This window comes from Halichoerus grypus, chromosome 6 (genome assembly GCF_964656455.1).
Source record: "Halichoerus grypus chromosome 6, mHalGry1.hap1.1, whole genome shotgun sequence".
Taxonomy (NCBI): Eukaryota; Metazoa; Chordata; class Mammalia; order Carnivora; family Phocidae; genus Halichoerus; species Halichoerus grypus.
Genome location: NC_135717.1, coordinates 156,788,784 through 156,804,506, shown reverse-complemented (window position 1 = coordinate 156,804,506; position 15,723 = coordinate 156,788,784). Strand labels below are relative to the sequence as shown.

General features: G+C 42.1%; 1 protein-coding gene across 9 annotated transcripts in view; it reads left to right on the top strand.

Annotated features, from left to right (window-relative positions):
- The window catches only part of ANKS1B (ankyrin repeat and sterile alpha motif domain containing 1B), a 1,091,613-nt gene extending 1,076,773 nt beyond the window's left edge, over positions 1-14,840 (top strand). For 5 of the 9 annotated variants that reach the window (XM_078076455.1, XM_078076453.1, XM_078076450.1 and 2 more), the window contains 2 exons: positions 2,977-3,144; positions 13,739-14,840. In XM_078076455.1, the coding sequence (XP_077932581.1) occupies positions 2,977-3,144; positions 13,739-13,849 (279 nt within the window). In that variant the 3' untranslated portion in view covers positions 13,850-14,840. The remainder of the gene's footprint in view (positions 1-2,976; positions 3,145-13,738) is intronic. The other 4 variants (XM_078076454.1, XM_078076452.1, XM_078076459.1 and 1 more) reach the window with 1 other exon arrangement.
- Positions 14,841-15,723: the final 883 nt, after the last annotated feature.

Here is a 15,723-nt window from a genome sequence, read left to right as displayed (position 1 = left end):
TCTCTCTGAGCCTCAATGTCCTCATCTATAAAATAAGGATAAAGAGATTTTGCAGATAACTGTGGTAATACTTAAATGAGATAAATCTAGTGCTTGGCATACTCAATTCCTAACACCTGTGAAGTCCTTACTTAAAGGTAGCTATGCTACCTACAGTAATAGCTCTATATAGTATAACTGTAGTAGTGCTATTTCTCTCGTGTGTCCTTTGCCTATTCACTCATTCATTCAGCATGCATTTACCGAGTGCCTACGGTGTGTCAGGCACAGTCTCAGGCACTGACCTCCCCACAGTTGCAGAGATAATAATACACTGAAAACAGAGAGTAATTGGGCCTTCAGGTTTTTGAGCAGCATCTCTAGCTCTTCAATGCCAGCCAGCATCACTGGGGTCAGCAAGCCTGGCTCAAAGGAGGTAGCAAGGCTTGTCACCTAAGCCTCTCTGATACTGCGGTATTAATTTTTGGTCTCGTCCTAGTAGAGACTGCTACCCTCACAGTAACTGTCCTCCCATTTAAATAGTGGGACTGTTACTAAGGAGAGGCAAGAGAAACGAATCTTCCTCCCCATCTAGACATGTGTCAGCAGGTCCCACCTGATGAGCGTTCCCCTCAGGGGCCCTGGTATGTCAGTAACACAGCGCTCAGCATTTAGAAGCCCCATCAGAATCAGCTGCTCCTCATGCCCATGGGCCCTCCCTGGCTTCCAGAATCAATACCTCAAACATTAAGGCAACATAAGAGATAGGAAAGGTAACCGTGTCCAACTCTTTACATAATCATAAGAAAAAAAAACTCTGTAAAGCATTCTAAAATAAAGCGAGAAGCAAGACATCAAGAACACAAGCCAAACCAGGAGAGGGCATTTGGCACAGTCTGGTCTCAGTGTCTTATTTGAGCAGTTTCCTAACACCAAGAACTAATTAAAAATGAAAAAGCAGGGCTTCTAACCCAGTACCCTTCAAAACCTTTAGGCTTCCCATAATAGTCATGTGAAAAATCTCACTTGCTCAAATGAGCATCTTCGACTTTCATTTGAAGACACTGGAGCTTTAAGTAAATCTCACTTTCAGGAATTTGTTTTTAGGTTAATGATAAAGAATTCACACTCATTAAGCTCCACTGTTCTAGTATCTAAAAGCTGAACATTATACAATTGCTGAATCTGCCGTCTTTCCCTTCGTCCATTTGCCCACCTAGAGCATGAATATCTGCTACATAGCCCTGACGGATGGACATCAACCATCTCCAGAGTCATGCTGAACAAGACCAAGAGCCCATGACTTCACATGGAGACTACAGAAGTCAAAAGCCCCAGTCCGCCTTTCAGAGGGGTCCCCTATGCACACTAGGAGGCAAAGCTGACGATGACGTGATGCCAAGTGTAGGCAGTCGAAGGGTTCAGCCCTCTTTGTGCAGTGATGGCCGGAGCTATCTGCCAGCCCTCCTCCACTATCATTTGTCTGTGCACTGCTAATTTACTAGTCTGACTCATCCTTAGAGGCAAACACGGGATCAGTGCTCATTGCAGGAAGTGCTCAGTTGGCTGTGCAAGGTTCAGTGTCTCCAGCAAGCACACGTCTGTCTTGTGGGGCCATCATTTCTTAACATGTCACTCAAAGAAGACACCTCCTCTGTCAAAACAGATTTCAAGCTCAGAGGCATTTTCCCTCCTTGGGTCTAAGACCACAGTCGTCTGGCATTGATCTGAAGTCTGGTCGGTCCAGAAACCCATGGACTTCTTCCACTTGGGCCTCCAGAGGCCATCCTGTATCTCCTTCACTGTCTTCATCAAGTAGGAACAATGCCAAACAGTTCTCCCCAGAATCATGGGAATTGAGCTATTCTGTGTGCTTGATTGGGGAGGAGGGGCCGGAGTGAGGGGGCATAGTTGCAAAAGCAGCATAAGCAGAATGCCATTTCTGTTCTGAAAAACCATGAATAGACATTCTAGGGACACTGATCAGAATGAAAACTCGAGACAGACCATGCCTGCTCTCTGCTGGTGCAGTGATTTTAAGAAAGCTCTCTGTTGTGACTGATAGATAAGGCATCTACCTCTTTGGTGTGCTGTGACCTCAGGGGCATTGTCAAGACCCTGCCTCTCTCGGGTCAGACAACATCATGTTTTCTCAGTGAGAGAAGACCAGGTGGAGCTGTGCTGGGAAGAGAAGGCAGAAATCAAGGATTCATATCTAGAGAAGAGAAAAGAAAGCTAGAAGTCATCTTGAAGGGAGTGATTGAAGGTCTGAAGAAAAGAACCTTTCTCCCAGTCACTGCTTGGCATGGCATTTGGGCCTGACAGACTCTCCTGTCTCTTGCTGATTTGATGATAAAATATGGAAGTGGACCCACAGGGAAAGCAAGCGCCTCAAGAAATAGATGGATAATTGGCTCTGTTTGCATGCTGGCTGCTGGAACTGTGAGACACCACACCAGCATGACTAATGCCTCTCCCCTCCGCCTAAATTAGATTTTGATTGTGCTTTAGAGATGTTCACTGAATCACAGATGTTTGAGGTAAAAAGACCCAAACTTCTCAGGAACACCTCCTGTGGAGTGTGTGGGCTCGTCCTCACAAGCACAGCTGAGGCGCTCCCAGAACTCAGATGAAGGACCATAGTAACCCCTTATCTTCCAAGGCCTGGGAGCCGACCAGCTGCCCACGAGGGAGGCTCTGAATGGAATAGGCTCCTGGGGCCAGGGGGTGTGGGCCTGCTCCCTGTAGGGTGAAGCTGGGGGTCAGCTCCTTAGCGTGGTTGTAAGCCAGTGCATCGCATTGCTGACTAATGCCTCATGTAGACTCTAAATTGGACCTGGGGTTTCCTGTTCTTCACAGATTTCCACTGACTCACTGCCACACCAGGTGGACTAGTTCAAGGTCCTTGCTAGTTCACCTCCCACAGTGTTCCTCAGCTACTCAACTCGGCCAACCTGCAGTATGCCATAGTAAATGCTTTTCTCTTTTCTCTTGCAGAATTTAGCCTACGAAATCATCCTAACACTGGGTCAGGCATTTGAAGTTGCTTACCAACTTGCACTACAAGCAAGAAAAGGGGGGCATTCCTCTACACTTCCAGAAAGCTTTGAAAACAAACCCTCCAAACCCATCCCCAAGCCTCGTGTCAGCATTCGCAAGTCGGTGGTAAGTAGAAAGAATACAGATGTTCTGAAAATCTTGAGCTGGAGGGAGAGGAAGCTGTTAAGCAGGTCCCAAGTGATGTGGGGGCCTGCCTTTCTATGTCTCCTTTGGCCTCCTCCTCCTGGCATGCATCCTTCACCCTCCCAGCCCGATTCCTGCAAAGTCTCGGGGGACCATCTGTCTGAACCTACAGGATCCCAAGAAAATTCCACTTTCTCTGTCACCTGTGGCAGCTCTGTGAGAGGGGGACTGGGTGCCGCCGCTTCCTTGATGAATCTTTCCTGAAGGTTCAGGCAAGCTTGGGAACAATGTTCCCTAAGGCTTCACTGCCATCCCACCAGGGGCCAAAACCTCTTGCAAGCCACAGGCCGTTGGAGATGTTGGCAGAGGTTCACAGCAAGGCATCCCAGGTACTCTGCTAGAGGAAGCTAGCTAGGTGCACAGGCTCTGTGCACATCTTGGGTCCGAGCAGAGCGGTCCTCTCCCCCTTGGCCAGAGGCTTAGATGCCAGCTTTCGGCAGGCTTTCTCCCAGCAGCTGAGGCTTCCTGCAGAGCGGGGACTCTTCAGATGCTGCAGCCCCTCCTTCCTCCTCGTCATCTGCCTTCCTCCAGGAATTTCCTCCCCTTCCCTCCCACGAGCTCTGTAGACGTCCTGTCCTAACAGACTTTCATGACTTCAAAGCGGCCTCCTCTGGTAGTAGCAATACCCAAAAGCTGGAGCGTTCCCAACCAGCCTCCCATCTGGCTTCTGCTCCGGCTGCCGTATGGCATCCTAGGAACTCTGGGGCTCGGGACAGACAGGCACCCCCAGATGCCTTGCTCTCACACCCACATATCTTTCTATCTCTAGCGCTCTCCTCTCCACCATCCCCGGCTTGTGGGGTCATGGGGGAAGTGTAGGATCTTTACTGTTTGTCAGGAAGCACCTCTGTTTGTGAGCATGTGGCTTCTTGTCTATAGTCTTCTTTTGGGCCTCTACTCCTGCCACCATTCTTGGCAACTTCGCTCCCTGGGGACAGTCCCTCCAGCATCTGGCCTCTGCTCCTTGACTACTCACTTCCACCCCACTTTAGCCATTTGCTCCCACGCCTGTCCCTCATCTCTGAGCATCACCATTAACTGCATGTCCTCTGAAAATCTTCCTTCAGACACCATGGTCCCTTCACCTCTGCACCTACCCAGCCCCACTGGTTCCCAATCCTGATGCACTCCCACAAATCCAGACTTGTATGTTCAATTGCTTCTTTAATATCTAACAGACATCTGAGATGTAGAACAGAACAGAATTCTATTCATTTTAATTCCAGTATAATTGATATACAGTGTTATATCAGTGTCAGGTGTATAATAGAGTGATTCAACAGTTCTATACACTACTCAGTGCTCATCTAGACAAGTAATCTTAATCCCCTTCACCTATTTCCCCCATCCCCCCTTCCACTGCCCCTCTGCTATCAGCTCTCTATAGTTAAGAGTCTGGTTTTTTTTTCTTTGTTCATTTCTTAAATTTCACATAGGAGTGAAATGTATGGTATTTGTCTTTCTCGGACTTACTTCACTTAGCTTTATACCCTGTAGATCTATCTGCATTATTGCAAATGGCAAGATTTCATTTTTTATGGCTGAGTAATATTCCATTGTGTGCGTGTGTGTGTGTGTGTGTGTGTGTGTGTGTGTGTGTGTATACACACACACCACTTTTTCTTTTTTTTTAATTTTATTTTATTGTGTTAGTCACCATTCATTACATCATTACTTTTTGATGTAGTGTTCCATGATTCATTGTAACACCCAGTGCTCCGTGTAGAACGTGCCCTCTTTAATACCCATCACCAGGCTAACCCAACCCCCCACCCCCCTCCCCTCTAAAACCCTCAGTTTTTTTCTCAGAGTCCATAGTCTCTCATGGTTTGTCTCCCCCTCTGATTTCACCCCCTTCATTTTTCCCTTCCTACTACACACTTTTTCTTTATCCATTCATCTATCAGTGGACACTTGGGATTGCTTCCATAATTTGGCTATTACAAATAATGTTGCAAAAACATAGGGGTGCATATATCTTTCCAAGTTAATGTTTTCAGATTCTTTGGGTAAATACCCAGTAGCGTGATTTCTGGGTCATATTGTTAGTTCTATTTTTAATTTTTTGAGGAACTTCCATACTGTTTTCCACAGTGGCTATACCAGTTTGTAATCCCACCTACAGTGCATGAGTGTTCCTTCTTCTCCATATCCTCACCAACACTTGTTTCTTTGGTTTTGATTTTAGCCATTCTGACAGGTGTGAGGTGATATCTCACTGTGGTTTCGATTTGCATTTCCCTGATGATGAGGATGTTGAGCATCTTTTCATGTGTCTGTTGGCCATTTTGTGTATCTTTTCTGGAGAAATGTCTTTCATTCTTCTACCCATTTTTAATTGGATTATTGGGGTTTTTTGGTGTTGAGTTGTAAAAGTTCTTTATATATTTTGGATACTAACCTTTTATCAGATATGTCATTTGCAAATATCTTTTCCCATTCAGTAGGTTGTCTTTTAATTTTGTTGATTGTTTCCCTTGCTGTGCAGAAGCTTTTTACGTTGATGTAGTCCCAGTAGTTTATTTTTTTGCTTTTGTTTCCATTGCCTCAGGAGACGTATCTAGAAGAATGTTGCTATGGCTGATGTCAGAGACATTATTGCCTGTGCTCTCTTCTAGGATTTTTATGGTTTCAGGTCTCACATTTAGGTCCTTAATCCATTTTGAGTTTATTTTTGTGTATGGGTAAGAAAGTGGGCCACTTTCATTCTTTTGCATGTAGCTGTCCCGTTTTCCCAGCAACATTTGTTGAGGAGACTCTTTCCCACTGCATATTCTTGCCTCCTTTACTGAAGATTAATAGATCATACCATGGGTTGATTTCTGGTCTCTCTCTCTTCTGTTCCATTGATCTATGTGCCTGTTTTTGTGCCAGTACCATACTGATTTGATTACTACAGCTTTGTAGTGTAACTTGAAATCTGGGATTGTGATACCTCCAGTTTTGTTCTTTTTCAAGATTGCTTTGGCTATTCAGGGTCTTTTGTGGTTCTATATAAATTTTAGGATTGTTTGTTCTAGTTCTGTGAAAAATGTTGTTGGTATTTTGATAGGGATTGCATTAAATTTGTAGATTGCTTTGGGTAGTATGGACATTTTAACAATATTTGTTCTCCCAATCTATGAGCATGGAATAATCTTGCCATTTGTTTGTGTCATCTTCAATTTCTTTCATGAGTGTTTTATAGTTTTCAGAGTTTAGATCTTTCACCTACTTGGTTTAAGTTTATTCCTAGGTATTTTATTATTTTTGGTGCAATTGTAAGTGGGATTGTTTTGTTAATTTCTCTTTCTGCTACCTCATTATTAGTGTATAGGAATGCAGTGGTTTTCTGTATATTGATTTTGTATCATGCGACCTTACTGAATTCATTTATCAGTTCTAATAGTTTTTTGTTGGAGTCTTTAGGGTTCTCTATACATAGTATTACGTCATCTGCAAATAATGAAAGTTTTACTTCTTCCTTACCAATTTGGATGCTTTTCACTTCTTTTTCTTGTCTGATTGCCCAGGCTAGGATTTCCAGTACTGTGTTGAATAAAAGTGAGAGTGGACATCCTTGTCTTGTTTCTGATCTCAGGGGAACAACTCTGTTTTTCACTGTTGAGTATGATGTTAGCTGTGGGATTTTCATATGTGGCCTTTAAGGTATGTTCCCTCTAAACCTACATTGTTGAGGGTTTTTGTCATGAATGGATATTGCACTTTGTCAATTGCTTTTTCTGCTTCTTTTGAAATGATCATATGATTTTTATCCTTTCTCTTATTGATGTGATGTAGCATATTGATTTGCAAATACGAACCACCCTTGTATTCCGGGAATAAATCCCATTTGATCGTGGTGAGTGATTTTTTTTAATGTATTGTTGAATTTGGTTTGCCAGTGTTTTGTTGTGGATTTTTGCATGAATGTTCATCAGGGATATTGGCCTGTAGTTCTCTTTTTTTGTAGTGTCTTTATCTGATTTTGATATCAGGGTAATGAGGGCTTTAGAGAATGAATTTGGAAGCTTTCATTCCTCCTCTATTCTTTGGGAAAGTTTGAGAATAGGTATTAGCTCTTCTTTAAATGTTCAGTAGAATTCACCTGTGAAGCTGTCTGGTCCTGGACTTTTGTTTGTTGGGAATTTTTTTGATTACAGATTCAATTTTGTTGCTGGTAATTGGTCAGTTCAAATTTTCTATTTCTTCCTCATTCAGTTTTGGGAGGTTATATGTTTCTAGGAATTTATCTAATTTCTTCTAGGTTGTCCCGCATGTTGGCATATAATTTTTCATAATATTCTCTTATACTTTTTTATTTTTGTGGTGTCAGTTGTTATTTCTCCTCTTCCATTTTTGAGTTTGAGTCCTCTCTTTTTTATTTTTGCTGTGTCTGGCTAGAGGTTTATCAGTTGGGTTGATCTTTTCAAAGAACCATCTCCTGATCTGTTGGTTTTTTAATTTTCTATTTCATTTATTTCTGCTCTAATCTTTATTATTTCCTTCTTTCTGCTGGTTTTGGTTTTGTTTGGTTTTTTTTCTAGCTCCCCTAGGTGTAAAGTTACATTGTTTGCAATTTTTCTTGCTTCTTGAGGCAGGCCTGTATTATAAACTTCCTCTTAGAATAGCTTTTGGTACATCCCAAAGATTTAGGACCATTGGGTTTTCATTTTCATTTGTTTCCATGTATTTTTTTTTCTTTCCTCTTTGATTTCTTGGTTGACCCATTCATTGTTTAGTATGTTACTTAACCTCCATGTATTTGTGTTCTTTCCAGACTTTTTTCTTGTGGTTGGTTTCTAGTTTCATAGTGTTGTGGTCAGAAAAGATGCATGGTATGACTTCAGTATTTTTGAATTTGTTGAGACTTATTTTGTGGCCTCACATGATCTGTTTTGGAGAATGGTCCATGTGCACTTGAAAAGAATGTGTATTTTGTTTTAAGATGGAATATTCTGATTATATCTGTTAAATCATCTGGTCCAGTGTGTCATTCAAAGCAACTGTTTCTTTATTGATTTTCTGTTTGGATGATCCATTGATGTAAGTGGGGTATTAAAGTCCCCTACTACTATTGTATTACTATTGATTACTTCCTTTATATTTGTTATGAGCTGCTTTATGTATTTGGGTGCTCCCATGTTGGCTGCATAAATATTTACAATTGTTGTATCTTCTTGTTGGATTGTTCTCTTTATGATTAGTGTCCTTCTTTGTCTCTTGGTACAGTCTGTTTTGAAGTCTGTTTTGCCTGAAATAAATACTGCTATCCTGGCTTTCTTTTCACTTCCATTTGCATGATAAATGCTTTTCTGTCCTTTCATTTTCATTTCAATCTGTATGTGTCTTTAGGTCTGAGTCTCTTGTAGGCAGCATATACATGAGTCTTGCTTTTTTATTCATTCCATCACCCTAGGTCATTTGATTTACATTCATAGTAATTATTGACAGGTATGTAGGTATTGCTATTTTACTTGTTTTATAGTTCTCTGTTCTTCTCCTGCTCTCTTCCTTCATGGTTTGCTGGCTTTCTTTAGTAATAAAGTTGGATTCCTTTCTCTTTATTTTGTGTATCTATTACTGTTTTTGTTGTGTGGTTACCATAAGTTTTGTATATGACATCTTATGCATATGGCAGTGAGTATTAAGTATGGTCACTTAAGTTTGAACCCATTCTAAAAGCACTAAATTTTTACTCCTCTCTCCCCCACATTTTTTTTTTTTAAGATTTTATTTATTTATTTGAGAGAGAGAGCATGAGAGGGGGAGGGCCAGAGGGAGAAGCAGACTCCCTGCTAAGCAGGGAGCCCGATGAGGGACTCGATCCTGGGACTCCAGGATCATGACCTGAGCCGAAGGCAGACGCTTAACCAACTGAGCCACCCAGCGCCCTCCCCCACATTTTAGGTGTCATATTTTACATCCTTTTATTTTGTGAATCCCTTAACTGATTTTTATAGATATACTGCTTTTGTGCTTCCTACTTTTCTTACTCCTTGCTTATGGTCTTTCCTTTCCACTCAAAGAGTCCCCTTCAGCATTTCTTGTAGAGCGGGTTTAGTGGTCATGAATTCCTTTAACTTTTGTCTGGGAAACTCTTTCTCTCTCCTATTCTGAATGATAGCCTTGCTGGTTAGAAGTTTTTTCTTATGGCACTTTGAATATATCATGCCGCTTTCTTCTGGTCTGCAAAATTTCTGCTGAAAAATCAGCTGATAGCCTTATGGGGCTGCCTTTGGATGTAACTGTTTTCTTTTTTCTTGCTGCTTTAAAAATTCTCTCCCTATCACTACTTTTTGCCATTTTAATTACAATGTGTTTTGGTGTGGACCTCCTTGGGTTGATTTCGCTGGGGGTTCTCTATGCCTCCTGGATCTGGACTTCCATTTCCTTCCCAAAATTAGGTAAGTTTTAAGCTATTATTTCTTCAAATAAATTTTCTGCCCCCCTTTTTTCTCTCTTCTCCTTCTAGGATCCCTGTAATGCAGTGTTATTATACTGAATGGTGTCACTCAGTTCCCTTAATCTAGTCTCATTTTTTGTTAATCTTTTTTCTTTCTCCTGTTCAGCTTGATTTCTTTCCATTACTCTGTCCCCCACATCACTGATCCATTCTTCTACTTCCTTTAGTCTGTTTATTCCCTCTAGTATATTTTTTAATTTGTTATTGGGTTCTTCATCTCTGATTGGTTCTTTTTTATGTTTTCTATCTCTTTGTTGAGGGTCTCACTGAGGTCCTGTTCTCTTTTCTCAAGCCCAGTAAGTACCTTTATGACCTTTACTTTAAATTATATATCAGGCATATTATCTCCGTTACTTATCTCCCAAGAGTTTAGTCGTCTTGCTGTGATTTTGTCCTGTTTTTTCATTTGGGACATATCCCTCTGTTTCCTCATTTTGTCTAACCCCCTGTGTCTGTTTCTATGTGTTAGGAAAGTTAGCTATGTCTCTTGCTCTTGAAAGTAGAGGCCTTATAAAGAAGAGGTCCTATAGTGCCCTGCAGTGCAATGTCCCTCTATCAGAACCTGGCTCTTATGGGGTATCACCTATGGGAATTGTGTGCACCTTACTGTTGTGGCTGAGCTGCTTTTGCCTTCAGTCCAGTTGTCTTCTATGGCTCTCTTTACCTGTTGCGGGCAGGGTTTGGTTCCCTGTGTTGTTAGTGAGCCAGTCTGGGGCAGCCTTTGGCTTGAGTTGGGTTAGGCCAGGTATTTTCCAGAACTGCAGAAGCACCGCACTGCAGGGCACTCTCCCTGTGTTGTCCCATGAGGAGTTTTTGTTGGTGAGTGGGGCCTGTAGTCAGACCAGATATCTGCCCCCAGCCCACTCCTCGGGCCATAAGATTGCTTGTGTGGTTTTATTCCCCTTTCCCCAGGGCAGGAGTCCCTCTGCGGTGGTGCTGACCCCTGTCAGGGCTGCTTGTATACTGCTATGCTTGTGGCGTTGCTTTGGATGGAATCTCCAAGGCCAGGTTGGGGGGTGGGACCACAGGAGAGTGTGAGGGCAGGGCATGCTGCTAGCAAGGTAGGTGGAGAGTGTTCTTGCTGCAGTGGTTCACACAGGTGTACCTGTATCTAGGCTGGGGAGTGGGAGAGGGAAATGGTGCCTGCCAGTTCTTTTGTTCTTGAAGAAGTCTCCCAAAGATCTCTGCCCCTCCAGCACATGCTCTCAGATTAGTAAACAAATCTCCCTCCCTCCTGTATACCCCAGGTGTTTTTCAAACTGCTGCTTCTCTGCTGTATCTTGGTGGGGCTGTTTGTTATGCTATCTCTTTAAGGGCAGGGACTCAGTTTCCTATCACTCTCTGGCTCACTGATTTTTCAAAGTTCCAGGTGTCAAGCCCCACTGATTGTAAAAACTCACGATGTTAAGTCCCTCTGGTTTTCAAAGCCAAATGATAAGGGAATTCACCTTCCCAGTGCAGGTCCTCTGTGCCTGAGGTGCCTGGTGTAGGGTCTGCTCCTCTCCCCTCTGCACCCACAGCAGTCCTCCCTTAGGTCCTGCAGGTGTTTGGCTCCCAACTACATCTCTGCTCTTTCTACCCTCTTCAATGTGGCCGCTTTTCTACATTTAGCTGTGAAAGGTCTTTTCTGCCAATTTATAGGTCATTTTCTGGGTTATTTTCACTGATGTGGGTGTTATCTAGGTGTATCCATGGGATGAGGTGAGCCTAGGATTCTCTTCCTCTGCCATCTTCCCTGGAAGTTCCCAGAACAGAATTCTTGATTTTTCCCTCAAAACTATTTATATTCTCTGTCTTTCCTAGCTCAGTAAATGGCATAACCATTCACCATGTTGCTCAAGCCACAAATCCAGAGGTCGTCGTTACTCCCTGTCTTCCTCTAACCACTGTGTACAACACATGAGCAGATTCCATCTACTCAACCCCTAAAACATGTCTCCGATCCACCCATTCCTCTCTATTTCCTCACTCTTCTCGTCCAGGCTACCACCACTACTCCAGAACTATTGCAGTACATGTCCTAATAGTCTTCCTTCTTCCTTATACAACCAAAGTGATCCTAAAACACAAACCAGTTCATGGCACCACTGCCCCAAGTACCTAAACCTAATTTCCCACAATGCTTCTCTCTGATGCTCAGGACTTCCTATTCCTGGAACAGACCAAACTCACTCCTACCTGAGGCCTTTGTGTCACCTGTTCCTTCCACCTATCATGGTATCCCCCATATTTCTGCACAGCTGACTCCCACTTGTCATTCAAGTCTCAGCTACATGAAGAGGCTTTTCCTGGGCCATCCATTCTGAGATAGATACCTAGTCACACTCAAGTGTATACCCAGTTTTAATTCTGTATAGCATTTATTGATGGAGAGTTGTTCATTATTTATCTCGTCCCCCCCCAAAAAAACTAGAAGTTAAATGTATAGGAATTTTCAGAATATTTTTGGATTACCTCTTAGACTATTATATTCTTTCTCATATGGCCTGGATAAATCTGTTCATGGCAGGTGCCTCCATCTGACTTTACTCTGGTCTCCATAAACTTCCAGAAGAGCACAACTAGGTTGGGTGCCATGAGGGCTCGTTAAATATTCATTGAAAAGCCTTCACTGAGAAATATGAAAATATATAGTGAATAATATTGATGTCCTTTAACTGCCTCAACATCCCATCCCTCTCAACTGGTGTCCGTGTTCCATTTCCCTCAGGTCCAGTTGTTTATTGTTGAGAAATATTCCATGATCCTAAGAATATGTGAAGTCCTTCTCACAGCCTTGTGGAGATACAATCAATTCATGTTGGAAGGTAGTCATAGGGCATGGATCCCATAGCCTTTCATCAGGCTCCAAAGCTCACAGCACAAGAGAAATAAGAGAGACCTTCCCAGGCTTCCTTGCCCCAGCATTCCTGAGCAGAGCAGGTGGCCAGGGCCAGGGCAGATGTGGAAACACTAAAAGATGAGGCAGCAGTGTGGTGAAAACTCCCTCCAAGGCCCCTCCTGAGAGCTCACAGCTCAAGCATTACCCAGGAATGGCCTGTTTGACTTTGTGTGCACTGGGGCTAAAATGTGGTTTTATCCATTTTATAGCTCAGCTCAGTCTGGTTCAAGGCTCAGCTTGACCTGGCCCTGCTCACCTTTTCACCCTCCCATCTCCACTCTGTGAACTAACTAACTGCAAGTTCTCAACCTGCCACTTCTCTTTACCACAGGAGCTTTGCACATGCTGTTCCCTCTCTCCTTGCCCCCTCACCAGGCAAACTCTAGCTCGTCCTCCAGCTGTTTAGACATTACCTCATTCTCTTATAATATCTATTCAGTAAGTATTTATTGTGTACCTACTATTATTTACTGGGTTGCCAGGAGGTTTTCTAAGTTTGGGGGAAACAGTGAAGAGAACAAAACTGTACACTGCAGTGGAGGATGAAGGAATAAATATGATGTATGTGGCATAGGATTATAAAGAATAGAGCTGAAGAGGAGAGCAGAAAAGTTAAGATGCTATTTTGTATTGGGTGAATAGGTGAGGAGATGATGTAGGCATGCAGGTGTCTGGGGAAAGGCATTCCCGCAGAGCAAATGATGTGAGCAGAGGCCCTGGGTGTGGTCTTGGCATGCAGGTAGAAGCGAAGTCAGTGTGGCTAGACTTCACCTTGAGGAATTCAGGTTTATTCTGTAACAGAAACTACTGTAGGCTTGAGAGCTGGAGAGTGACATAACCTGGTTCACCTCTTCTAGGAAGTCCCCTGGCTCCCTAACCGCAGAGCAGCCTCCCTCCATCCATCCCCCTTCTCAGTATCAAAGTGCTTCTGTGTTTGCTCCCCATCTGTGTGCCTTCAAGAGCAAGGGCCAGGACTCATTCACCACCCACCCTTTGAATGCCTTGCATACAGTCCTTATGCAATAAACATGTATGAAAAGGACACACACACAATTCTCACATACCTGTTGGTCTGTGACAGGACTGCAGTCCTGTAAAGGCCTAGTGTTGGTTTCCAAGAAGTGTTAGGAAGCATGTTTACACCCTGGTACAGGTATCGTATAACAGGCATCAGCCTTTCTGTTTTAAAGCAGATCGACCCATCTGAGCAAAAGACTCTGGCCAATCTGCCGTGGATTGTGGAGCCGGGACAAGAAGCCAAGAGAGGAATTAATACCAAGTATGAAACCACAATTTTCTGATACTCACCATCCTCCTGTCCTCGCGGTGCCTTGCACGCTGAGCAGTCCCGGAGCAGGCTTCCCTTCGCGCCTCAGTTTCCACCCAGCCCAGGAGGAAGACTGCTCTGTTTGTGTGGCCTTGTCACAGGCGAAAGGCCGCTGGCCATTCCTGGGGACGTTCTTTCTGCACCAGTATGCAACCAAGACTTTCCAGCCGTAACCCCTGAGAGGCATGAGTTGAGATTTTTCGCTGACTCTCCTGACTCCCCTCCCTGCCACCACCCAAGGTATTTCTAATGACTCTGCCCCCAACACTGCTTTGCTGAATTTGGGGATAATACCTTTAAAAAAAAAGGTACAGGGGATCTCTAATACTGCCTAAAAGTATAAAAAATCTTGGATTTTTCACAGTCAGCAGTTTTAAAGGTAGAATCAGAACAGAACTACCCCCATAAAACATCTGTAAAATCGTATCACTGAGCATCATTTCATGCATAAGGACAAAAACCACCCCTATGATTGCCAGGAAATCCTGTTTCCCAATTTCTATATTTGTGGATTTTATATGTAATCAACCATGTCAGATAAAGAAAACATTTACATCTATGGATTGATTAAAAATTTAAGAATAATTCAAAACAGAGGAATTTATTATGCACAGAAAAATGTGTCTTGTATTAAATATTTTTATTAAAAGAATGTTTCATTAATGCACTGATAAGAAAACTAGGTTAGTTGTGAGGGATGTTTCTGGTTTCATTTCAAGTAACTAAATTTTTACTGCTACCACCAAGAGGACTGGCTTGGGTGTGGCAAAGTGCTGATGACACTCCCCAGAGCAGGAGATTAGGGCAAGCAGACTGGCATCCAACCGAAAGTGCTGACGCAGCCATAAGCTGCAAAGATTGTTTTTTTTTTAACCTTCACAGTGTTTTAAAGAAAACGTTAAAAAAAAAAAAAAACTAGGGCTCCTGCTGTCAAGATTTCTGTCATGGAAACCTTGTTTGAGAAAGGTGTTAGTAAAATTCTATTGCAAAAATTTTTTTCTAGAAAAAAATACAAAAAAAAAAAAAAAGAGAGAGAGAGATTCCAAAGTAATAAAACTCTTTTCTTGAAACAAATAAATGTTTGCTTACTATTTGATTAAATAAAATTTACTTACATTTCTTTAAGGTATTTTAATTTTTTTAATGTCTCTGTGGAGTATTTGTATGATTCCATAATGTATATTTATGTAGAATCAAATTATATAAACAGTACCGATATCATTATAGAAAAAATAACATTTTAACGTATATTGTTCTAACTGATCATATTGTGAATCATTTTGAAGTTCATTATAGCGATACTGATAAATTGTGGGATTGTCTTATGTTTTTTTATTAACCAATATTATTTCAAACCTGAGGATTATTAGTTATTCATCAGTTGGTGAGTTTTAAAGAAAGATAATTAAATTTTATTTCAAACTGACAAATGTATATGGATTTAGTTCAGTGTTGAAGAATTTTAATACAATATTAAATTACTTGACCTGAACAGTTCCTTGTATATATTTTGCCTATTCACTGTTGATATGTATGTAGTAAATGGAGAGTAAAAATAACACTGAAATATGGTACCAAAAGGTAATTGTATAGGAGCAAAGTAAATAGTAGCTTTGCTGAAACAGAAACATATGTGTAAATATGCTTGGGCTTCCAGTTATAAATTTTGTAATTTTTGTCATTATTTATATCCTATTAAAAAAAGCACACAAAATAAAATGGAAATTGTACAGCTACCGGTGCTTGGCATCATTCTGTGAGCACCTTCCCACTTCCATTTAGGAAAAAACCAAAGGCCCAGCCTCCTCAACATCTATAGCTAAAGGGCTTTTTTAATTGGCAAATTGA